Raw genomic sequence first — 26137 nt, 5'->3', positions numbered from 1 at the left:
CACCTCTGCTCTGAATCTGAATTGAACATGTTTCTATGTCAAACCGAATATCTGAACTGGAATTTCTTTATAAGTAATCATTGTTGAATTACATTCCTTTTTCGCACTAGGTTCACAACTCACCCATTTATTGATTGGATTTCAAGTGGTACCCAGTCTTGATCGGGTCAGTGTCGCAAAAGCTCGGTCAAACTCCTATCTCTCCTTTTAAGCATTATTATTAGGGATCTATGTTTTATGATATTATGGGATTTCTGAAGGTTATATGTATTAAATTATGGTTGTGATAAATACTACGTGACGAATGGTTCAATTTGACTGTGCTATGATAGTATGAATTTTAGTACGAGTGATGTAACTCTCCAACTTGGCCTGGACACTTAGACCGGGTTTAAGGTGTTTCAATTTTTGTACAAGTGTTTGATTTTTAAACTTATAATTTGTAATTATTTATTTAAAGATGATATAAAAAGATAAAAACATTAATACCCCGCTAGGGATTTTCAAATTGTTTAATAACTTATTTATTTAAATAATAATTTTATATAATATTATTTCATTATATATTATTATTTAGTATAAATATAAATATAAATTATTTTTAATGATTTAATTTTTAATATAAATATAAGTTTAATAATTTTTAATTATAATTAGAATAAATATAATTATAATTATGACTTTTTAATTAATTTAAATATTTTTTATAGTTTATTATATATATTAATATATATGTTTTTATTTAATGTATTTATTGCGTTTAAATTCAAAAACACACCCCATTGTTGATTTTAATCTCACCGTTATAGAATTCAATCCCATTGTCATTGTTGTTCTTAACTTCATTGAAGGCAATCTCACCAGTAATCCAAAAGAAGCCTTAATATATTGACCCTCATTTTATCGCCATGAGTTCAAACCCCGCCAAGGACAAATATTCACATTTCCTTGGTGGATGAGGCATTCCCACTCAATGAACCTGTCGAGTAAAATACCTCCATAATTGAAGGGTCTGTTGACTCCCCAAATAATATTTCGAATACTTCTCCCAAAGAGAGTCTAACTTCCTCTCAACAAATTTGAACATTTCTAACTATTTATTTTATATAAAAAAAAACTTTCAGTTTTTTGATAAATATTAATATTGAATCAATTTGAAATTTTACATGCATGATAAGTACAATTACATTGACAAATTCAACGGATTGATCGTTAAAATATTAATCGCACAAAAACATACAAAAAGATGTAAACTACTTTAATTTTACACCAATGTAAGGATCTGTCTGGACAGTACAGAATAATTGAATAAAAGTGTAATTTGTAATTACAAAGAATTGTAATTCCCTAGACATGTTTGGCTGACGAGTGTAATTCTCATGTCATATTTGACAGTACAAATTGTAATTACATAATTGCATCATTTATATTTTTAAAAATATTAATTACTATAAAAAAATATTAGTGTGATAGAAATAAATTCTAAACAACTAACAAAAATTAAACTCAAATCATCAAATGTAATGTGTTAGTCTAAAAAAAGTTGATAATACGATTACTAATAAAATAAACATCATATGCAATTTTACCTAATTGCTCTAGTACATATTTGTTAGGCTATTCCATCTTTAATATTTAGCATATGCATATTAACATCATCTGTTGGTCCTTGATCAAGCTCATCATCATCTGAATTTGAATCTACATCATTAAAATTATCAAGATCTACTTCTTTCATGTACTCTTGAAGTATGAATCATCTCAATTCCACTATTGATTGAAGTTATGAAATATGCAACATGTTAGTACAATCTAACATTGTTTTTTACGATATACTAAGGTGATGTTGTTAATATGATAAATACGTTTTTAGAGCTGCAAATGTCTTCTCAACCACATTTTGAAGCTTTGGATTAAACTAAAGAGTTTGCAAGCTGTTTATGGTGCTTATGCTTGTCATCATTCTTTCAAATAGAATCACACCCCTTTGATATAGTCCATGAAAATATTTGGGTTCACAGTCCAAATAGTATGTAGTTTTTATTATAAAAAAATGTATATAAACTTAATTTGGAGAAAAATTTATGTTAAGTTTTATCCCTTTCTATACTACGTAAATTAAGTCATAAATAATATAAAATTTTAAATATTTAACCTTTATAAAAAATTATTATAAATTATCTAATAGCTTTTATAACATTTTTTATAAATAATATATTTTTTGTCATAACTTTAAAAAATTATTTTTATAAATAAGTTATGATAAAAAAAACCTATAATAATTTTTTATAAATAAATATATCATTTTATATTATATAGCATGGAGACATAAAAAAATTACGTCCATACTTCTTGGACATAAATTTTTATAAATAAATATATTATAATACTTTTATAGCATGTAAATTATTTTTTATAATAAATTTTTAGGCCATACCTTTTAGGATTTAAATAATATATATTTGTTATAACTTTATAAAAATACAAAATATTTTTATAATATATATTTTTAGGATTTATAATATAATAAAATTTTGGTCATAACCATACCAAATACTCATATGTGCTCATGCTTATAATATAATTTTTCTAATTTGTATAAAACTATTTTTTTTAAATTGAATTTGGGTGTAATTACTTGCGTAATTACTTCAATTCTCATCCTCTCTCCTAAGAATTGGAAAGTGTAATTGAAGCACTCGAATTACACCTAATTTGGTGAGATTCACCAATTACAATAGTTACTCAAATATGCTATTCTTATCTAATTACAAACAATTATACCCAAATTCAATTTTTCTAAATCCAATTACTAACTAAAATTACAACCAATGAATTTCTCCTCGATCCATTTAAAATCTCAACTATCAACACAAACTATCATCTAGTACTATAAAAACCCAAAGACCCAATATTTTTTTGTGGGGTGTGCCTCGCATTTATCGAAAAATTTGCAGGCACTTAAGGCAACAATCAACGAATAGTCAAAGAAGGGCCAAAACAGGTTTGGCGTCGTGATGAGCATGCAGGGGTTGTCGGGTTGACGCCATGTAAACTCCATGCAAATGCGACATTGATGTCGCGACGAGGAGAGTCGACATGTCACGACTTGTTCTCCTATTTGGCAACAACATTTTAGACTTCAAGCAGGATTACTTTTCCCAGATGGATTTTGATTATTCTATGAATATTTTAGTATAATTAGAACTCTAATCTAAGCCTATTTAAAGGGGTCATTGTGTCCTTGTTTAGACATGCTAATCAGTAAGGGTTTTTCTTTGAGGACGACAAGATGTAGTCGTATATGAGTTTTGCTGAGAGTTTTTTGTAACTAAGAAGAGAATTTTATTCCCGAGTTAGGACTTTGTTTTCGGGACTGGGTTAATGTACGCTTAGTACATTTAGATTTATTTTCTCCATATTGTACTCTCGTTTGTTTACTCATTTAGTGAAAAAAATTCCTCAGTTGCTCGTGATTTTTCCCTTTTAAGAGTTTCCTGTGTAAAATATTTGTATTCATTTCTTTCCATTTTTATCATCTAGTTGTTTATTCATATCGAGACCAACATTTTTTTTCCTAGTTTCCCAAAGAACAATCATATCTACTTTTCAGCTCACGAACCAACTTTCTTATTAATACACTAACTTCCTAATAACTTCATAGCCTATCATGGAACGAAAAGGAATGGCCAATTAACAAGCACCTCAAATTAAGGTCAACAATGCAATGACACCCTCAAAATCTTGAAGTTGCGCACTCACATGTGAACTAAAAATCTCTAGTCCATTCCCACTCATACATTAATAATGCTGCACCCCACCGAATCTATTTATTTATTTATTAGGTTTAGTTTATTCGTTAAGTATCCACTCATAATGAGATGTAGACTTGTTTTCTTTAGATTCATGTTTGTCGTTAGGAACACATTGTTTTATTTTCGTGGAGAGTGACTGTATTGTTTTTCATGTTGGTGGGATACGGTCTATTTTGCAATGACATATTCATATCTAATATATATATATATGTTAGTACATGTCAATTGCAACGTCAATAGCAACTTCAACAATAGCTGACAGTATGATAAAATTTATTTTATTTGTTGACATGTTAGAGTAATAGAGTAAGGTTTCTTGGTTATTTGTTTATATATTTTTTTAGGATTTTGTATAACTAATTTCAATATTGTAATCGAAGAAGAAGTTAGATACAACAATCTTATTTTTCAAGATTGGACAAACTAAAATATACTGAAGTTTACTTAGTGAAATTGGATTCTAGCTTTCTATATAGAAGCCTTGTTAAAACATCCAATATTCCCTGTCAAAACATCTTATTGGGGGAAAGTGTATTGACACTACTACCGGGGCAAAGTTCTCCTTTGGCATGCTTACTGTTGTTAGTTCTTTTGTTTATTCATGATGCTTCTTACTTGTTATAATTTGTGTTGTTATTAATGAAACTTCAACTTATGAAGATGTTCCTCTAGTTGCAACTGCCTTAAGTTACTTTGGATTTTTTACCAAAAAAGGAAGAATAAGTTGAGCTTGAGTAAGAGGTAGAACATGATGTTGCTTATGCTAGTGTTGTCAAATAGTGAGTTGTAGAACTTAAATAATTTATTGTATGTGTTTGAAGATAGTGGATTAGTTCTTTGAGCAAGGCCTTCATATGTAGGTGCCTTTATATTAGTTTCATTTGTTGTTCTTAACTAATTGAGGGGAATCTAGGGGAGTTGGCAAGGGCCCAGCCCCTTCTAAAATGAAAAATTATTATTTAGACACTTTAAAAATCTTAAAAAATTTAAATTAGTAAAGGTAAAATTATAGTTTGGCCCCCCTAATATTATAAAAATTTGATTTAATCCTTTAAAATTTATAAAGATATAGAGTATTAAAAATTAAAATTTAATTTCGACCCTCCTAAAAAAATTTCCTAGTTTTGTCCCTGTTCACTAGTCACTTGGTCTAGCTGTAATTATCCCAATATCAAGTCACATATCAGCTCAAAAATATCAAACTATTTTCTCATATATCTAGATATAGATATACACGATACAATCCTTTAAATAATTAAATATATATATAACAATATATTTGTTTTTGATATATAATTATGTTGAGGCAGTTTTTAAGTAGTGCTAAAGAGCATTGCCCATTGGCTCAACTCAAAAACTTGTCATGTTTGAGTTGACAATTTTGGCAACAAAAAGCTTTGGGTTTTGATTTAGCTGATACTTTGGGCGACAGCAAGCCCAACTTTAATATCCAAACCGCATATAGTAACATATCTTAGAGATCGTTTAGGTTTGGATCAAAGCAATCAACTTCCCAAGTTTGGTGAGATCGAATAGAATCAGGTAAACTTTAGAAATATATCTTGAAGATTAAAGATTTACCTAAGCTCATTGAAAATCTTCTTTGTTCTTATTATCTTGTTAGTTATACGGGGAGATTCATTGTAGACTTGTCTAAGTGATGCATTGAGTAGAGGACACTTATTCTTGTTCTGATGAACATTTTTATTGAGTGCATTGGGTAAAATATCGAGTGTGTTACTTGACTAATGTCCTAAGTTTTTAGGGGTAAATTTAGAGAAGAATTGTTTAGATATTAAGCACAAAAGTGAGAAGTATAATCTAGTGAAGAATAGAGGTTGTAATCACTTGTTATATAGGTTGTTAAGATAGTGGATTATCTCTCTAAGCAAGATCCTGTAGACTTTGAGAAAATAAATTGTATAAACATATCGTGTGTTCTTTATTTTCTGATCTTTTTTAATCTCAATGTCTGAAAATAGTTGACACTAATCTTCAACGCGGCTTCTGACACTGATTGAATTTTACTCACAATTATCATTTTAGAACTTTCAAATTATATTGAATCCTACTATGAAATTCAATAATTTGTGATGATATTTGAATTATTTTTCTTTTAATGTGAGTGTGTGTCTAAATTCAACACTAGGCAGTGATGTCTATAGATCTCCTTGTTCCGAATCTTTCCAACGAATATACTGAAGAAAGAAACAAAAAAAAGGTGGATTCGGAAAAGCATTATGTTTAGGGATGCTCATAATTTTTTCTTTTAAATTCTGATCTTCTCAAAAAAATTCATGAATTTACATAAATTTTCTGACCTATTAATTATTCCAAAAATATAATGGCAATAACAGTATTTAACACAGAGCAGCACTCTTCAGCATCCTTGCACAGTGTTTTAGATATATGACTTGACATATATTGTTTCAACTCTGATAATCCACATTGTTTAATTCCATGGCCATAATGGAAGCTTGGGTCATGTCTGTCTCTCACCACTCACCACTTTCATGAAGATGCCCTATCATCACCTATGACTTACCTAAAAGATGCAATAAACCAGCATTTGAATTTGTGACAAAAACAATCAAACTAGTTGGTTGCTAGTGATTATGAATTAGATGATTCATTAACTTTCCATATCATGAAAAAAAAAACTCGAATAAATTGGTCTCTTTCTAAAAAATTTAAGTAATTTAATTCGTGTCGATTTTGAAAATAAGTAATTAAGAACAATTAATTATCGCGTTAATAGTCTTTTTACCAAAAAAATAAGTTGGCAAAGTTGATTGCTTGGATGCCATATATTCCAATAAAATCAGTCATATATATATCCCCCATGGAGGAAGCATAGTAATAAACAAATCACTCATATATATATACACACAGAGAGATATATAGGCCATATATTGCTGAAGATCATGAACTGCTGTGGACAATGGAGCTTTGTTATTGCAATGGTAGCTGTCAACTTTGCATTTGCTATAACAAATGCCCTTTACAAAATGATTCTCAATGAAGGAATGAGTGGTTTAATCATCTTAATATATCGTCACTCGATTTCCGTGATTTGTTTAACACCGATCGCCTTCTTTCGAGAAAGGTAAACACATTTCATATATTTGAAAGATTATATCTTGTGATTTGGAACTTACTATAATAGCTTTCTTGCAGAAAAAGTAGACCAAAGCTCACACCTAGTATCATGTGCCAGCTCTTCTTTAACGCTCTTATAGGTTTAGTTTTGACACAATATTTTTTCCTTCTTGGACTTCAATATACTTCACCAACATTCACATGTGCATTCCTAAATATAGTCCCTGCAATCACCTTGGTTTTGGCTCTACCGTTCGGGTAAGTGTATACATATTGCTCTAACTCGATCGAGTTTAAACAGAACCGAACATAACTCTGTTTATATTTCAGGCTCGAGAAAGTGAACATCGGAAATAAGCCGGGGAAAGCAAAGGTTGTTGGCACATTGGTTTGTATTAGTGGAGCTATGGTATTGACACTTTACAAAGGAAGAACATTGGTGGGATCATCCAATTCAAGTGACAATAATACATCGGTAGTAGCAACAAAGAAGAAAGACCGATGGGGCATCGGTCCGATATTCCCGATGGCAGGTGCCGTATGTTTTTCGTCGTGGTTCCTACTTCAATCGAGGATTGGAAAAGTGTACCCTTGCAAATATTCAAGCACCGCCTTAATGTCTTTGTTTAGTGCATTTCAATCAACCATATTAGGGTTGATAACAGAGAGGGAGTTTACTAAATGGATTTTGAAGGATGAACTTGAAGTAACAACAGTCATAATTGCAGTAAGTACCCTCCTCACCGAGTCCCTTTATATATTATTTGAAATCTGAGGTTGATAAAAGTTATATAATTTAATACTTAAAAGTAATAATGTTAATTTTTTAGTGTTTAATTCGAGTTTTAGAATTGATTTGACATAAGTTAATTGCTAATATTATTAGGTTTGAATTTCTCATGATTTTGTTTAATGTATCAAATACAATCCGATTGATATGATTTAATTCGCATTTTAGAGTTAATTCAATGAAAATTAGTTGCTGATATCATTAGCTAATTATGATTTTTCATCAAATCAGCTCTAAAACCCGAAGTAAACACTAAAGAATTAATATAGTTACCTTTAAGTACTAAAATATATAACTTTTGTAAAATACAATTATTAAATTAGATCAAAATGTAACACAAATACCATATTAGAAAAAATATCGAACTCAAATACTAAATTATGTATTAAATCTTACCATATTAAATTATATCTGCAATCGTGATAATTTTTTTTTTAATGTTGTTCAAAATAGGGAATAGTGGCATCAGGATTATGCTATGTGGGAATGTCATGGTGTGTGGAACATAAGGGTCCAGTCTTCACTTCAGCTTTCAGTCCATTGGTGCAAATATTTGTAGCAATGTTTGATTTCTCCATTTTACATGGAAAAATCTACTTGGGGAGGTTATTTATTTTAACACTTCTTGGTGAATTTTCTCAAATATTTATTAAATGTCATAAATTTTTCTATTTTTCATAAATTTAGAATTTAGTTTTTATATTTTTATTTTTAGGAATTTAGTTTTTTACTTTTTAAATTTTAAATTTCAAGTCAAACTGATAACACTGTTGAAATTATTTTGCTAAATTCATGTTCTAACGTCATTTTTTTAGTTATATTGCTACCAAGTGAGGTTTTTTTTTGTAAATTTCAAAATGACACACTAAAATATTTAGCAGTGTTAAAAATTACATTTGAATTTTGAAATTTGAAAAGAATTAAGTTTTTAAAAATAAAAGTCAATAAGTTAAATTCTAAATTTATGAAAAGTACATAGACCTAGCATTTTCTAACCATGCTTTATGCAAATGAACAGTGTCATTGGATCAATCTTAATTGTAATTGGTTTATATATACTGCTATGGGGAAGAAACTCCGAGGCACAAGAAATGAAGCAACCTCAAGAAGGAGAAGAAAAAGACTGTAATGTAAGGTCACAAGTCTAACAAAAATCTCTGGTTTTAGATTAGATACTTAATAACTTACTTTTGTTAGTTAATCGAGCGCCAATTTAATTAGGTAATGACTAAAATATTCATACTTCACAAAGTGAATTATGGGTCAAATTCTATTACTAAATCTTATACTTTGTATAAGTTGCAGTCCTTGTACTTTTAGAATATGAAAATTTTAGTCCTGACCAAATGATAGCCATTAAATTCATTAAGTTCTGTTATTTTTAAATTTTGATATATAAAACATATTATCACATGTGTAATGTCTTGTTTATTTTATTTTTTTCACATATTACTTATAAAAAATCAGTCAATAGATTTAACGATTGTAGTTTGCATTAAGACTGAAATTTTAAAATTCAAAAAATATAGTTTCACGCATAATACGGACTAAATGACATAATTTAACCAAATAGATTTAACTACTACCATTGGGTTAGGACTAAAATTTCAAAATACGAAATATATAGGGACTAAAATTGATCAAATTAAAGTACATGTATTAAATACATAACTTACTCAAGGAACAAAGTCTAATAGCAAAATTTGACCTAATTATATTATTTTAAAGGTGTTTTTACCATTTTATATCTTTTATATAAAAAATAGACATATAAAAACACAAAAATTAAACTCAAACCTCTATAATTTTTAATATTTATATTTTACCATTTAACTAAAATCTCATTTATTAATCATATTATTTTTTTTATAAAAATATTTATTGCATATTGTGTTTTTCAAACCTAATCTATGCCACATAATTTATATAACACATTATTAATTTATCAAAATTAAAGAATATGTGGAACAGCCTTACTTTTGGATTGTTGGGGTTTGGATAATTGTAGTGGGTTAATTTTTTAATTTTGAAGGTAGGAATTTAATAGAAAAATTTTAGTTGTTAGATTTAAATTTTAAAAATAAAGAGACTAAACTCTTAAAAGTAAAAGTAAAAGAGTTAAATTCCAGATGTATGAAACGTAGGATTAGCGAAATTTTGATTCAAGTCGAAAAAAATCGAATTTTGAGTTAATCAAATCTGAGTTATTTGGTTATTTCGAGTTAACTCGAGTAAGTAATTCGAATTGAGTTAAATTTTTCAATTTGAATAACTTAAATTGGAATAACTCAAATAATAGATTGGTATAAATACATATTTGGTCCCTTTCAATTTTGCAAATGAACAAATTGGTCTCCCTCTCATCAAAAATTACAAAATAAATTCAAAATATTTATAAAAATTTCAAAATTTATATTTTTAAAATTTATAAAATTTAAAAATATTAAAAAATCTAAAGAATATAGAAAATAAAAAATCTAAAATAATAATTTCTGAGACCTAAATAAGTAAATTAATTATTTAAATTTATCATACTAAAGTCCCTTTTTTTTCTCTTATTTTATTTTGAAAGAGTTTTAAAAAATATATGATTTTAAATTTTCGTGCTCTAATATAAAATTAATTATATTATAAAAAAATTAATATGTTTGTTTTTTAATTTAATTCGAATAATTTTCATTCGGTTTAATTTAACTTAAATTTTATTTTACTTAACTCGATTCAAAAAAATTTTAAATTAATTTAAGATGTAGATAATTGTACCTCTTTTTCACCTAGCAATATAACACCCGTTCTTCCTTTTCCTCTCATTCGTAGTGATCTATAGGGTCCATCCCCAGTTTCTAATATTTCGACTGCTTAGTGGTTTTTGTCCTTTTATTGATAAGTAGGGTTCATGAATCTCCTATGCCAACGCAACTAACATTATTATTTAATTAAAAGGTAAATTATACAAATACTCGATTAATTATAATAAAAATTTATTTTAAGCTACATAATTTGATTATTTTAGTTACTCTATTAAAATCACAAATGATAAGTTGACGTGGTAGTTAAAAAATTAATATAATAATAAATTTAACCCTAAACTTTTACGTATTATTTTTAAAAAATTAAGTTTATAAATATTCTCCATTTGATCTTAATTCTAAAAAAATTTTAAAAATATATAAAATAACATAAACATTTTCAAAAATATAATAATAAATTTCAATTTTATATTAAATTTAATATTAAATAAAAACAATTATATTAAATTTAAATTTAAAAAAAAAAAACCTCCACCACTCCGCGCATATAATTTGGTCCTAATTTCATTAGGTATTATGCCATGAAAATCTTACGCGCATATAAAGATGTATTGCTCTTTTATTTTCTTATGGTTTTGCAAACTCAGTATGTATGCCCTTTTCAGTTCTGTTGTTTCCAATGAAGAGAAATTGCAAACCAAAGCCTCCAATGGCCAGGGGTTGGGGATGTGAGGGAGGTCCAGTGAGAGAGGGATGAGATGGTGGAAGGTTTTTTTATTTATTTGATATTAATATTAATATAAAATTTTATTTTAGTATTATAATTTTTGAAAATATTTATGTGTTACGATATATTTCTTTAATTTTTTTAAAATTTGAAATAAATTGAAAATATTTGTAAATTTTAAGAGTTATTCTTTTTAAATTATGACTAAATCAATATATTGTGGTTTTAACAAAAATGACCATAAGTACTTAAATTACAAAATTGTTATTTTAAGTGCTTAAAATAAAAACTTTTAATCAACGAGTGATTATGAGTATAATTTACCCTTAACAAAATGTCCCATCTCATTAATAGACTTGAAACAAAGGTCTTTGATTTAAAAAAAAAAATAGACAATCTCATCAAATATTTCCAAAGTCTACCTCATCCTACAATCTTACTCCGAGAGTTATTATAAGTATTGTTCTTTTGTTCATATTCATTCTAGGAAAGCTTGATCTACATGCTCTTCGATGTTACTTTATTGGGTATTCTTCCACAGAAAAGGGATACAAATGTTTTCATCCTCGACTCACAAAACATCGAGGAGGATGAAAGACATGGGAGAAACAAGATGATGCTCGGAGCATTGTAGACATGCATTCACAGAGGAAAATCAGCATCTCTCAACGACTCGACCCGTGCAGATACAATTTCCTATTAGAGCAACTATTCAAAACCTAAAAACACCATATATTGCTAAGCAGCATTGGTTAATACCCAAGAACAACTTCAATGCCTATAAAAGACACTATACCACCAGCTAACATCAATCGACCCATTAATGGTGAACCAGTTCAGCCAAATGTTAATGATCTACACATTGTTCTTAGAAAAAGGAACCAAAACCTACACAAAACATCCACTATACCTTTTAATGACCTACCAAAACTAATTTGCAAGCAATAAAAACTTTCTTGGCAATCTCCACCCACTTCCCATAACCAATAAATTTAGGCAAGATTAATAGCCAAAGGATCTTGGAAAGATACATCTCAAAGCTGTATAAAAAGTTTACAGTATTTATAGGATAATCTTGGAAGAAGAATCTTGTTCAAGAAAAGAGGAAGCATGACTCTAAAAGCTTTATACTGATGTAAACTATGATAGAACATTAGTTGACAGGAGGTTAACTTTATTGTACATTCATAGGTGACAATCTAATGGCAAGGTCAAGTGTGGAGCCAAAATTCAGGTCAATGGCACTTAGAATATGCGAATTACTTCGATTGAAAATAATTCTTAATGATTTTAAAGATAAAATGGCAACGTTCAATGCAATTGTATTGTGACAACACAAATCAACAACCAACATTGTAATGACCTAGTGCAACATGATAAAACCATGCATGTTTAAGTAAATAGCCATTTCATCAAGAAGGAACTCAACAGTGAACTTTTTCAGACCCTATCTGTTTCAACAAAAGATAAAGTAGCAATGTGTTTCAAGACATTATCAACAAGCTTGGAAAAAATTGTATCCATAAGAGGCTGGATCAATTCTCTAAAGTAATGACACCAATCCATTAGCATAAATAGCCTAAGTTATCTAACACTCATGTTGACATAATCGAGTATGTATACGAAAGTACAATCCTTCAAATATATGAAGTAAGCATAGTCATACTAGACACTTATATCCAATACTCGGCTATTGATCAAAACAACAAACTAAACACAAAATCATGCATTACAATGGAATTAACCAAAAATCAATTCATCGCACATAACAATTGGCAAAAATTGGTCTAGAAGACTTTTATATATAGAAGATTCAAGCATACAACTCAAAAAGAAAGTTTTTACTCAAAAGCAGACAAATACTAATAATACCAAGAAACCTCAACAACTACTGTCACAGATTTAATGCATTAAAACAGCAATCAACCAAATCAAGCACTGAAAGGAACTTCTAATCAAACAAACTGAATCCCATATCGTCATCACTCTCTTCCTCTGGTTCTTCCTGCAAAATTACCCAAAAAAATAGTATAAGAGAACAAATGGCAACAAAAGAAATTCATCAATTTATCATTTGTAGTTTTCAGTCCAAACCTTCTTCTTTTCCTCAGCAGGAGGTGGAGCAGCGGCACCACCACCACCACCAGCAGCAACAGGTGCAGCTGCGGCAACTGGAGCACCAGCACCACCAGCACCAACATTGGTTATAAGATCCTCAATGTTGCACTTTTCGAAAAGCTTTGCAAACAAGCTTGGCCAATAAGATTCAACCGAGACATTTGCAGCTTTAACAATTGTTGCAATTTTCTCAGCCTATTAACAAAGTTAAAGAAAACTAACAAAAACCCATCTTCCCCGAAACTACGGCTAATTCATTCAATAACAAATAATCAAAATCACCAGATTTACCCCCTCTTTCTTTGTTCATTACAAAAAGCATAAAGGATACGGTGATGGGAATGCCATCATCATAGAGAATTAAAGCAGCGTAAGAACAAGCAGCTTCGCCAGCCGTAGACATCGTTTCAAACTGTTAACATTAAAATAAATACATAAAAGAGACTAAAACACAATCCATATAAAGATTAATATTAACATCGATACAATGGCAGATTGTTACCTGAGAGAAAAATCTGAGAAATAGGCAAAATCTGAGCAGCCGCTCTTCAAAGTTCTGAACAGACTGTTGCTAGGGTTTCATATTCGGCATTGAAAAAAGGATTTTAAAGAAAGAAAATAGAGTGAATTGGGCTTTAACGATTTCCGAGGCCTATATCTGAAATGAGGCCTCCAAACCATTTTTCTTTTTGCAATTAGATTTTTATGGTAAAAAGATCATTTTAGTCCTTCTCAATTTTTAAATTTAGAAAATTAGTCCCACTCAAAAAAAAATTAGAGCAATTTAGTGCCTGAAAATTTTGAAAGTGAGCAATCAAGGATAATTAATTATCACGGGCCGCGGTTCAAAGCCCATGACCAAAGCACAAAGGGTGTCTCATGGAGGTTTACATATTTAATAAGGCTCATTTGACCTACATGAACTGGTCCGATTCAAAAAACAAGAGACGAAGCCATCTACTTGAAGTCTTGGTGGCTCAACGAAGCACTTATGGAAAATTAGAGCTACATTGGTAAATAGGGAAAGTAATCTTGGAAGATTTGTAATCTGTTAATATTTGATTTTGTAATCTTAGGGATTGTGTAAATCCCTTAATTGTAGATATGCTTCGATCTCATTCATTGATATAAAGCTAGTTGTACTGTTGGATTTGAAAGAGCTCAACTATAAATAAAGGATTCCCCTCATTTTTAATTATCTGTTGTATTCTATTCTTTAGTAGTGAATACTAATTAAAAGTATCTACTTAAACACTTGGCGTGCTTTGCTTTTCTGTGGTTATTCTGTTCTTTCGAGCTTTCTTTTGTCTTTGTGTTGCTTCCGCTTTATAATTTAGTGCCTTGGAGAATTTCTAAAAGAATTCTCACTTTGTGAGAGTTAGGCTGACTTATGTGCATTTGAAGCAAAAAAATCGCCTAAGACTTCAAAGATTACAAGACAAAAGGTCTAGCCCTGTGACATAATCACAGTGTTAATATGTTTTGTCAATGGAAAATAATTTTGATTGGTTTAATAACAAATTTAGCCTTCAATGTTTATATATTTTGTTAATTTGGTCTTGATTCTAAAAAAATCAACAAATTTAGTCTAAACAGTTACACATTTACAAAAATATTCAAGGCTAAAATTGTTAAATCATGATCAAATTGATAGAATGTATAAATTATAAAAGCTAAATTTGTTATTATAAATAGTAAATTTTTGTGAATTTGATGAAAAAATTAATGTTGTGACTAATTATCCTTATTTGCTCACTTTTAAAATTAAAAAAAATTAAATTGCTACGATTTTTTAAAGAGACCAATTTGCTTAATATCAAAATTTAGAGAGATTGGAGAAAATTTTTTATTGATTTTTGACATATCAAAAGATTTTTTTCATTATTACTAAAAAATAATAAATATATTGTGAGTGGTTTTCTTATATGCAAATATTTTTTTAAGAGAATAACTTCAATTATTATTTTTAATTATTTTATCTTAGGTTATCCTAAAATTCAAAATCAACTAATAAGAATATGACATGTGGCACGTTGATCATTTTGATATTTTCTTAAGGTAAATTAAGATAAAAATAATAATTTAAAGTGAACTAAATAAAATTAGATGGTAAATTAGAAAAACACATATAATTTAAATATTTTGAACATGTTTGATAAGTAAATAGTAAAATTTTTTTCATGAAAAAAATGTTGAAAATGATATAATTTTTCAACTCTTTTTATTATGTTAACATTATCTTTTAAATAGTTTATATTTAAATTGTAACAGTCCATCTAATGAAGTCTTTGTATTTGGTTACTGTTTATTGTGTTATGATGTTAAGCGTAGCTCTAAAAAAGTAAGGTAAAAGTAAGGTGTTAGTTTTGTCTAAGTATAATATTTTGTGTATGTGCCAATTGGTGAATCATGTGTTTACCGATTAGCGCAATTTGTTGAGATCGTTGGGTTGGCGGATTATTCTGTTGAATATACGTCACCCAGAAGTTTAGGCGAATTCGTTAAATTTGTAATTAATAGATTTGTTTATTACTTTTATAAGACTATTTAGTTAGCCAAGTAAGAAATAGTTAGAATGGAATAAAGATACTGTAGTTGATAAAACTTATATAAGTACACTTAATCACGAAAATCAAGAGTGTTAGTGAAATAATCTAATCCTTCCACTAAACCTTGTCTCTGTGTTTAGGTATATAAGAATATCAGTGTCTTCACTGAAAAACTTTGTGTTTTCTTTTTTTGCATCCATCTTCTTATTGATTTTCTCTACATTCTCTGAAAAGCTTAAGTCTAGAAACCTGTCTGAATTTGGGTTCGCTGTATTCAGCCAACTTCTACGTTTGCTTTAGCTCTATGGTAAATATTAATGAACCTTAGGTTATTCTCATAGTTGTTTATGTATTTTTAACTCTGCATGCGTAAATATCATATTAGTATGTAAGGAAGGAAGCTTCTTGATTCTGGGTTAAATGTTATTGTTTATTACATGCATGTTTGGGTTCAACGGTGCAATGATTTGACAAGATTAATTATTTGTATTTTAACTCAAGACACTAAAGAAAGTATAAGGGATGAAGGAAAAGGTCTTGTTATATAGACTTTGTTGTACTTCTAGTGAGTTTCTTCATACTTCCATGTGTGTGGTATTTATGTTTTATATTTGGTGTAAGGTAAATACTTATGCTTTATAAAGTGAAGTGTGTACGTATATGAAAAATGGTTGTTCAGAGTTGTCAGTCTAGGTTTCTAATATATGTGTTAAAGAGTAAGAATCATTCTTCATACTTAAGCCACTACCTTATGCTTCTGACAAGAATGATATAGATTGAAACATGGAAATGATGTTAAGGAAATATTCATGGCGATGCCTTCAATGGAATGTACATTGAATTGGCAGATCATGATACATGAAAATGGTTGTGTAGCCTCTGGTAGGGCAAATGTATGTTGCAAATCAAATTGACAAATCATTACAAATAATACAAACAAAAGAATATGAATGGAATATATTATATGAATCTAACTAAGGGCTTGGGTACGTGGCTGGTATGAAGAAGGTTTATATGTATGGTCATATAGGCGTAATGTATGAACCAAAGGGATAGTAAATTGATGAATAGACTGTCTGTGTATGGTACTCGCCATCTGGCGAACTATGTGATTGTGTTCAACTCTTTGATGTGATTTCCTTGAAGTATTAATAGTTATTGATAAGACTTCTTTGTTTTAACTTACCCCATTTTCCTTTTCCTTCTCAGGCTTACTGTTGAAGGAAGGCATTCGTTAAACTACGTTAAAGAACATCTGCTTTTGTGAGACTTCTATTATGTTATACTTCGTATAACTTATGGGAGGTGATGTCTGATTGTAATTGGAGAAGAAATTGTACTTGAAACCTTTGTTGATAAACTATATTTTAATGAAACTTCATTTGAGATATGAAATGATTTTCCAGTGTTATATTTGATACAATGAAAATTATATTATTAAAACTTATATGTCACATGACTTATACTATATTTTATTATTTATTTAAATGTTTAATACAAAACCCCAATTTTATAGGGTATACGACAAAAACAATTTTAAAAATAAATGATTTCTCTGAAGTGACACATCATACTTGGACTCTCCTAAAATGTTGAGTTTGGCGTTGTTACATAAATTTTTAAAAATTATATTTATCGACTAATTTAATTATATTTCGTACTTAATTTAAGACTATACCAATCATATTTTATAACTTAAATTGAATACTTAATTTTTTTTCAATATTTAAATTTTCCAATTTATCAAACAGCAACTTACTAAAATAATAATATATTTATTTTGATGAATTAGTTTTTTTAGGCTTAATGATAAATTTGGCCCCTAACGTTTATATGTTTTGTCAAAATGACTCAAATTGTATTTTTGATCCTTTTTTTGCCATGAACTTTTTTTTTCTAACTGCTTTTTTTAACAAATTTAATTAAAGTAATTTAACGGGAATTATGTGGAATATCTTTAATAAGATGTAATTTATTACTTAGGTAACCTAATAAGATAATTAAATTTATTTTATTTAAATTAAGGATTCTTTTTTTAACTTCATGAATTATTTATTTTATTATTTTCCACACATAATTATTTATTGGATTATCTAAGTAATAAATTACATCTCATTAAAAATATTCCACATATGAAATTTCACATTTTCCTGTTAACTTTTTTAACTGTATTCTTATCATATCTGTTAAAAAAAGCAATTTGAAAAGAATGACAAAGGTTGATGGTTAAAAAATGTTCAAAAATATAATTAGGACTATTTTGATAAAACATGTAAATGTTAGTGGCCAAATTTATCATTAAACTTTTTTTATATTGAGTTGACTTGATTTGTGTCACTAAATTAAATCGAAATTTTTTATTAAGGTTAAGGACATTTATAGTGTATTTAAAATAGCAAAAGCATTATTTCCTCCAAATACAAAGACAACAGAGAAATTGATTAAATCAATAATTCCAGAAAATATTTTTTATTTTTATTTTTCATTTTCAAATTTAAAAAATAATTTTTATTTTCTTTTTAAAAAAATTTGAGAATCACATTTTGTAAATAAAAAAATTATTGTTAATAATGAAAACATATTTAATAACTATTTTTCTTTAATAAAAATAAAATAAAAAATTATATTTAAATGGATTCTATTAAGGGTACCAAATTAAAAAAAAAATCCCTATGATTGGAGATCAATCAGAATCTATTGGTCCCCTCCTGTCCTTGACCTACCCAATACTTCAGTTGGGATTTCAACATCTCCAAACTTAAAACCTTTTAAAACTATTATCCATGCTTAACTTTTCTATTCTTCACTTACCCCTTGGTATATTTTTTTTTTCTTTTGTCAAAATTAGAGTGTCTGTAGCAGTGATTAACCTCTTCATCATAGGAGTTCTCTAAAGAGAAACGACTAGTCATAAAATATTCTCTATTCCCATGGGTGAAGATTGAACGGGTAAATTATAAAAAACAGCACTTTTATTTGTTTCAGATTACATTTTAGTTGTTTATATTTGAAATGTTACGTTTGAATCACATACGTTATCGTTAAACTCGTTACCTCCCTAAAGGCAGTCTTTAATGGCAGTCCAAATGGGCTTTAAATGACAACTTGGATTGTCCAGTTGTTGGGATGAAAATAAACTTTTAGGAAAGAAAGTTCCATATTAAGAAATAAAATAATTTGAAGGATCAAGTTTTTGGTCACATTTGCATAGATAGAATCTTGTCAAGTTGACTAATTACTATTTAATAATAATACAAATAATAGTAAACTTTATTTAAATTTAACATAAATATATTTATTTTTTAATTTTTTTACTGACATAACAAATACTTTTATAATACTAAAACTTTATACTAAAAATCCTATATTTAATTTTTTTCAATTTATCATCATTTAGTACAATATAATTCCAACTCAAAATATTTCTCGTACCGAAAATAAACCTCTTTTGATGATGATCATCTATAATGCATGTATGACGATTTTGTGGTACAAGCACAGAAAAGTGGGGCGTTCATATATGAATGCCACAAGATTTTGGATTTCGGTTTGGCACCGACGATTTCAATAATTTTATCCATTTTAAAATTCTCATATGTTTCTATATTTGCTGGTATAATTTTAATTTATTTGTGATATTAAAGATTATTTTTAAAATGGTTATATATTGGGGTATTTAGTCCACCCTTTTTAGTTTAATTACTTTGAACAAAATTTTTTTATTTTTCAATAAATAAGTTGAAACTCCACTGAAACTATTATATCTTCTGTGATCTGGGATTTTTGAGTTCATAAAGGCAATTTGTCTGTACACTTTGATTCATATGTATATTGATGAGGCTATTAAGATAGATGCAGGACTTGTTGCTGCTAGGGGAGTGATGTACAAGCAAGATGGGGAATGAATCTTTGGATACAATTGTTATTTAGGGCTTTCTTCAGGTCTTGATGCTGAAATCTGAAAGTATTTTAGATGATTTGGCCTTTATCTAAAAAAATGATATAATAAAGAGGTCATCAAAGCTCTTCAAGATATTTACTTTGCTGACTCATCTTCAACTTTGGTAAGATGGATTCACATGATCTTACAAACCATAGAACGTTAGCAAATAAAGCATATTCAAAGAGAGAGAAAGGAAGTCACTAATCGTCTTGCTAAGATGGCTACAGAGGGGATTACAGATGTGCATGTGTTTGAAGACACCCCCTGAAGAGCTATTAATTGTTTTTGAGACTGCCAAAATGACAAATTATTTAATTATGTTAGTTTGATATAGGCAGTTTATTTTTTTAAAAATATGTTATATTTAACTATCAATCACTTAAATAAATTAAATTATTTTTTAATTAAAATTTTAAAATTTTAAATATAAGTTTTCATTAATTTTTTTCTAATTTAAAAAAAAATAATTATATTTCATGGCATAAAACCACACACCCCCATTCCCTCCCTACTTAAATTTCTATAAAACCAAGACCAAGAAGAAGAAGCTTTATATTATTTATTAGCAGCTGAGAGAAAATAGTGAAGAAGAAGACCTAATATGGGCAATTGCGTTTTCAAACCATTCGATGAAGCTGAAGAAACAATAAAAGTGGCAACACCCAACGGCGGCATCATGGAGCTTTCGCCACCCATCTCCGCCGCCTGCATAACAAAACAGTTCCCAGCCATGGCCATTTACCGCCGCACCCCTCACACTTTGCTCTCCCAGCAGCCTTTGTTTAACAACGAAAAGCTCCGTGCAGGCCAGCTCTATTATCTCCTCCCCCTTAACAACAACAACAACAACAACAACAACGATCTTGTATCCACTTCTTCGTCTCCGTATCGTATGTCGTTCGATCATCAGCAGAGGGTACTATTGAAGAGAACCGACACGGAGGAGGCGGCGACACCTAGAGTGTGGAAAGTGAAGCTAGTGATAAGTCCGGACAAGTTGGCGGAGATCATGGCGCAGGAGGCTCGAACGGAGGCGTTGATAGAGAGTGTGAGGGCGGTGGCTAAGTGTGGGGATGGGGTGTCATCGTCGTCGGTGGCTAAGTCTGATCAATGGTGTATGTCCTGTGGTGGGAAAGGATCGTTGAGAAATTATGCTCAAGATAGATGGTGACCTCGTTATTACTGTACAAATTAAAGGGATAATATTTTTATGTTTAATTAAATTTGGGGTATTTATTTTATATGTAATTATATAATTTTCAAAAATTATATAAGGGGATTAATGTCAAGTTTAGCCCTTGAAGTTTAATCAATTTTGCAATATTTTATACACTTAAGGGTGTAAAAAGTCTTAAAACTTTTTCAAAAAATAAAAATAAAAGAAGCAATTAAGTCCTTCCTTTTTTTTCACTCAATTGATCACTTGAACTTTCAAAATGCATAAAAAAAGCTCTCAAACTTCTTAAAAAAAAGCAGCTGAGCCCCTAATTTTTCACCCAATTGGGTACTTGAACTTTCAAAATGCATCAAAAAACCCTCAAAATTTTTCAAAAAAGCAATTAAGCCCCTTCTCTTATTAAAAATTAGAAAATAATTTATAAAAAATAATAAATTTTAAAAAAATTATTAAATTTTAATAAAAATATAGAAAAATTAGAATTTTTTTATAAAAATCGTAACAAAATAAAAAATTGTAAAACTTTATAAAAATCATAAAAAAATTAATGACCCCTGGTATTTTTCAATTAAAGTCATCACGTGTCACAACACAATGTGACATGTGAAAAAAATGATAAAAAAATCAATAAATGTTATAGAAAAATTATAAAATTCTTCTTTGTACGATAAAAAATTTACAAAATTTATATTTCTTTACGACTTTATAAAATTTTATATTTTTTTTTATATTTTTTACTATATTAATATTTTTTTCTAATTTTTAATATTTAAATTTTTAATTAAAATTTAACAATATTTATAGCTTTTATTGGTTTTAATTTTTTATATTTTTTCTAATTTTTAATAAAAGCATGAGCTTAATTGCTTTTTTTTTAAGTTTGAGGGTCTCTTTGATGCATTTTGAAAGTTAAAGTATCCAATTAAGTACAAAAAAATAGTAGGGGCTTAATTGCTTTTTTTGAAAAGTTTAAGGATATTTTTGATACATTTTGAAAGTTCAAGTACCCAAATGAGTAAAAAAAAAAGCAGCAAGAACTTAATTGTTTTTTTAAAAAAAATTGAGGGTTTTTTTGGCAAGCTTAAACCTATTTTATATGTACTAAAAATTGTTCCTTAAAATCCAGAGCTGATGGGTGGTTATCCAATCAAAATTATTTCATACTAAGTTTTGTAATAATAAAATTTGTATATTAGTTATATAAATGGTCAATGTCACATTTAGTCCCTAAAGTTTAATCAAATGAACAATATATGTACTAAAAATGTGTAATTTAACATATGTAGTATAATTCCGTGTTACAATATTCCCTATGTTTAAATTAGTTGTTTAATTCTTTTTGTGTGTGTTTGAAGAGTGTTGAGGAAGACCAGTTCTTTTGGGAGAAGTTTTAAAAGTGTTGTTCATCAGGTAGTCGATCCAATCCTCTAACAATTGAATGAATTGTCTTGAAATGAGAGTTTTATCTCTATGCTCTACTGAGAGCCAACGACTATAAACAACTGCGGTAAAGGCCTAGATAGAATGTCATGTCAAGATAACAAATATAAGTAATATATGGATGATATGTATTCTATCCATGTTAAAGTGTGACCCCCACTATATGAGCTCACAGGTCTTGACCTCACGAGATTGTGAGCTTCCGAGGTCCTAATCTTAAAGGTATTTCTAACTCGCAAGGAGATTCCAATTTATGACGTTGACTATCGAGATTAGTAGCTTAAAATAAATTACTTATTTGAAGCAAATTAAAATATAAAGCCAAGTAACTTACGTACTAATTTGATCTTTGAGATCAAATTTAGATACTGAATTGAAAAAAAGGAGCCCAAAGAATAACACCTTTGATATTTGAGGCCCTAATCAAGATCTTGTCCGATCCAATGGTGACTGCGGCCTTATTGAAGATAGAGATAAATGCACCAGCTGGTATTCTATTCAAAAAAAAAAATTTCAGTGAAAAAAATTATTAAAAAAGTTAGTGAGTCCAACCCCTGAATGTTGTTAATTAAGGGTATTAAAAATCAAGAATTTAAAGTAAAAAATTAAGGGCATTATTAAAAAATTAAAGAATTTATCAGAATTATTAAAAATCAAGAGTTAAAAATTTCAAGTTGATTAATTTTGATAGAAAATACTTACGATTTTTAATGACTAGATTGAAAATTTTAAATAAAAAATAAGAATTAATTTTTAACTTTTTAAGTATATGAATTAAATTTCAAATTTTGTCAAAGCATACTACCTAACAATATATTTTAACCTTTAAAACTGGTTAAAACCCACTATATTTATTGTTTTTTAATTAAATTTGAATTAATTTAATAAAAGAGTTTAGTATATTAAGAGGGTATGTGAGCTTGGGTTGATAACTCCTTCTTTCTCTCCCAATTATAATAATAAAAAAAAGAATAAGAAGAAGAAGAAGTACAATGACAAAAATAGCTTCTGACGTTTGACTGTTTGGTCACTTTGGCCCTTTATGTCTTTTTTAGAGCATTTTAACACTTAACCTTTTTTTTAGGTCAAATTGATCTATTTTTAATAGACATGTTGACGTGGTAGTTAGTTGACTAACTATCAACATTAACTGCTGATGTGGCAGTCCAAATATAATTAAATATTAACGTGGCACTATTTTAATTATCTTATAAATCATGTCAACAAATGATTTTAAAATTATCATCATCACCGTTCCTCATCATCATTATCCCTGTTCCACTTGAAAAGCCTCCTTAATCATTTTTTGGGTTTTTGAAATTGTTCTTAAAATTACTAAAATTATTTTAAAATAACCATCACCGTTGTTTATTCTTCTCCATTGTTTTTTTTCTATTGTTTATCATCGTCATCGTCTCCATTGTGAAGCTTTCAAACCTCGACGAAGCTGCTCTCGTGAGCTAGTACTCCATTCGAAAAAGTTGGATCAATGATGTAAAACCCAAATCCCCATTCTCACCTCAAAAACTCAAACTCAAACCCAACAATCTAAAACACAAAGAAAGAGTAAAAGAATAAAAAACCCATATCTTATTCATGAAACTTTTTTTCTTACTTCTTATTATAATAGTCATTGATATTAAGTCTTTACTGTCTCAGATCTGAACCCAAAAGAAAATGCCAAAAAGAACCCAGGAATAGATATATATACAACAAATATAGGAGAAGCAGATAGTAGAAACCAAGAAAATCGCTTCGAAAATGGAAGCAATTTTGAAAAGCAAATCTTCATGAAAGAAAAGTGATGAATGTTTAGTCTCTTCCACTTGAAAGTTGACCCTCAAATGTACTTCCAACTCTATGATTCTTTCTTCAGTAGCCTTTTGAATATTCTCCATATCTTTGTTCTTCCCATTATCGATTTTTATTTATAAAATATTTTGTGGGATTTTTTTTAATCTTTGATTGAAGAAGAAAGATGGTGATTTTTTTTTTGAAATGTGGTAGGAAACTAGAAATGTAGGAAAGAAATACAGAGTTAGGATAGGATATTATTATTTTAATAGTTTTAAAATAATTTGTTGACATGACATATAAGATAATAGTGACACGTTAAGATTTAATTACATTTAGACCACTATGTCAATGGTTAATGTTAACCTTTAGTCAACTAATGGCCACATCAACATGTCTGTTAAAAAAAATCAAATTGACAAAAAAAAAAAGGTTAAGTGTTAAAGTGCTCTAACAAAAAACCTAAAGGGTCAAGGTGATCAAACGTCCAAATGTTAAGAGCTATTTTTGGCATTATGACAAAAAAGAATTTAGGGCTTTTCATTATGATTTTTATGAATTTATATTTTTAAAAATTTTCGAAATAGTTCAATCACTCTGTTTAAACTTTTGATTTTATATTTTTAACCATGACAAAGGGTGGCTGCATCATCGGAAAGATTGAGATTTAAGTTGTGTTTGGTTGAGTGAAAAAGTAAAAATAAAATAAATTTTGAGTGTATTTAGTAGGAAAGGAAATAAGAGAGATAATTATTTTTCATATTAATCCATAAAAATCAATTCTTTCAATTTGAAATTATCATAAGAGAGAAAATAAAATAGATATGTATGTTAGTTCAAAATTACACATTTTTCAAATATTTTATTTTATTTTTTAACTTTACCAAATAATGGATTGAAAGAAAATTACTTTTTCTTTCAATTCTTCTACTTTTCTACCAAGTAAACCTATGAAAAAAGAAAATTTATATTTTCCAGTCTTTCTCTACCCATTCAAATTTTCATCTTTTTAATTTTCTTTCCACGCTACTAAATAAAACCTTAAAATTCATAACCAACGAACGAGTATATTACTTATCCGACGCAACTTACAAATGAAAATTGAGGTTAGAACAATAATGAAAATGGACGAGTATATAGGAACTTTGTAAAAGGAAGTGACAGGTGATTTTATAGAAGGTTCCAAGAGAAGCTAATGTTACCGTTCATATCTTGACTGATGCAATGCAAAAAATCTCGTATAGTTCTATCAGGATCAAGGAAATCCCGACAAAAATCATTGAGCAAATTCGAATTGATGGGAATTCAATTTATAGTGAAACTGCTTTATATTTATAACTGAACTCTATTTTATTACCCAAAAACAAAGTTTCCATCTGCCATCAAAATGTTCTTCCTCTTTTATTATTGTAATAAAAAACACACACACCATACCTGCAAGTAATTCTTAAATTATTTGTTATGAAATTGGAATGGGATCCAATCTTACATCATCCTAAATAGATACATGCATCTAAGCAATCTCTAGGCTTATCAATACCCAAGCTTTATATATATATATATATTGGTATGATATAAAATTTAGTGCAAAATAGGCAAACCCCAACAATACCTATGGCAATGAAAGCCCAGCAAGGTTTGTTAGCAGAGAAAAGGGTACAAATTGCAGTTTGATTGTCTGGTGTTAAGGGCAGATGTGTGCCCTACAATACCACACAAATTTTAAAATTAATTACAACAGGTAATTCATGTATTTATATCATATTGTTGTCGTTAAAAAATTATTAAGTAAAGCTGATTGAGTTTAGTTAAGTTGTTATTGGTATTGTTGCCAGTGTAAGAGGACGTGGATTCGAGTATGCTGAAGTGCATTATTCTCTTAGTGAAGGGTTGAGAAGAAACTATAAATAGTTTTAGGCATTGTATCAAAAAATA

General features: G+C 28.6%; 3 protein-coding genes across 3 annotated transcripts; 2 read left to right on the top strand and 1 right to left on the bottom strand.

The window, feature by feature from the left end:
- Positions 1 to 6681: 6681 nt before the first annotated feature.
- LOC107930483 (WAT1-related protein At3g30340) lies at positions 6682 to 9116 on the top strand. The gene is made up of 5 exons (XM_016862151.2): positions 6682 to 6921; positions 6993 to 7172; positions 7245 to 7641; positions 8158 to 8309; positions 8723 to 9116. Exons 1-5 carry the CDS (start codon positions 6740 to 6742, stop codon positions 8850 to 8852), a joined length of 1041 nt encoding a protein of 346 aa, XP_016717640.2. The 5' UTR covers positions 6682 to 6739; the 3' UTR covers positions 8853 to 9116.
- A 3837-nt stretch (positions 9117 to 12953) lies between these two features.
- On the bottom strand, positions 12954 to 13978 carry LOC107930453 (60S acidic ribosomal protein P1). The gene is made up of 4 exons (XM_016862126.2): positions 13802 to 13978; positions 13631 to 13711; positions 13276 to 13494; positions 12954 to 13186 (listed from the first exon to the last, which is right to left on the bottom strand). The coding sequence occupies exons 2-4, from the start codon at positions 13700 to 13702 to the stop codon at positions 13133 to 13135; spliced, it is 345 nt and encodes a 114-aa protein (XP_016717615.1). The 5' UTR covers positions 13703 to 13711; positions 13802 to 13978; the 3' UTR covers positions 12954 to 13132.
- Positions 13979 to 20198: 6220 nt separating this feature from the next.
- LOC107930481 (uncharacterized) lies at positions 20199 to 21085 on the top strand. The gene has a single exon (XM_016862150.2). The coding sequence runs from the start codon at positions 20393 to 20395 to the stop codon at positions 20960 to 20962; it is 570 nt and encodes a 189-aa protein (XP_016717639.1). The 5' UTR covers positions 20199 to 20392; the 3' UTR covers positions 20963 to 21085.
- The last annotated feature ends 5052 nt before the right edge of the window (positions 21086 to 26137 follow it).

Source organism: Gossypium hirsutum, chromosome A08, assembly GCF_007990345.1.
Source record: "Gossypium hirsutum isolate 1008001.06 chromosome A08, Gossypium_hirsutum_v2.1, whole genome shotgun sequence".
NCBI classification, from domain to species: Eukaryota; Viridiplantae; Streptophyta; class Magnoliopsida; order Malvales; family Malvaceae; genus Gossypium; species Gossypium hirsutum.
This window is presented reverse-complemented; position numbering and strand designations above follow the sequence as displayed.

Bases quoted from the DNA above. Each gene is read 5' to 3' on its own strand.
- LOC107930483 (XM_016862151.2), top strand. From the start codon at position 6,740: ATGAACTGCTGTGGACAATGGAGCTTTGTTATTGCAATGGTAGCTGTC. The intron at 7,642-8,157 runs GTAAGTACCCTC...TGTTCAAAATAG, and splicing joins TAACAACAGTCATAATTGCA to GGAATAGTGGCATCAGGATT. The intron at 8,310-8,722 runs GTTATTTATTTT...GCAAATGAACAG, and splicing joins GGAAAAATCTACTTGGGGAG to TGTCATTGGATCAATCTTAA.
- LOC107930453 (XM_016862126.2), bottom strand. From the start codon at position 13,702: ATGTCTACGGCTGGCGAAGCTGCTTGTTCTTACGCTGCTTTAATTCTC. The intron at 13,495-13,630 runs GTATCCTTTATG...CTTTGTTAATAG, and splicing joins ATGATGGCATTCCCATCACC to GCTGAGAAAATTGCAACAAT. The intron at 13,187-13,275 runs GTTTGGACTGAA...GTAATTTTGCAG, and splicing joins CTGCTGAGGAAAAGAAGAAG to GAAGAACCAGAGGAAGAGAG.
- LOC107930481 (XM_016862150.2), top strand. From the start codon at position 20,393: ATGGGCAATTGCGTTTTCAAACCATTCGATGAAGCTGAAGAAACAATA.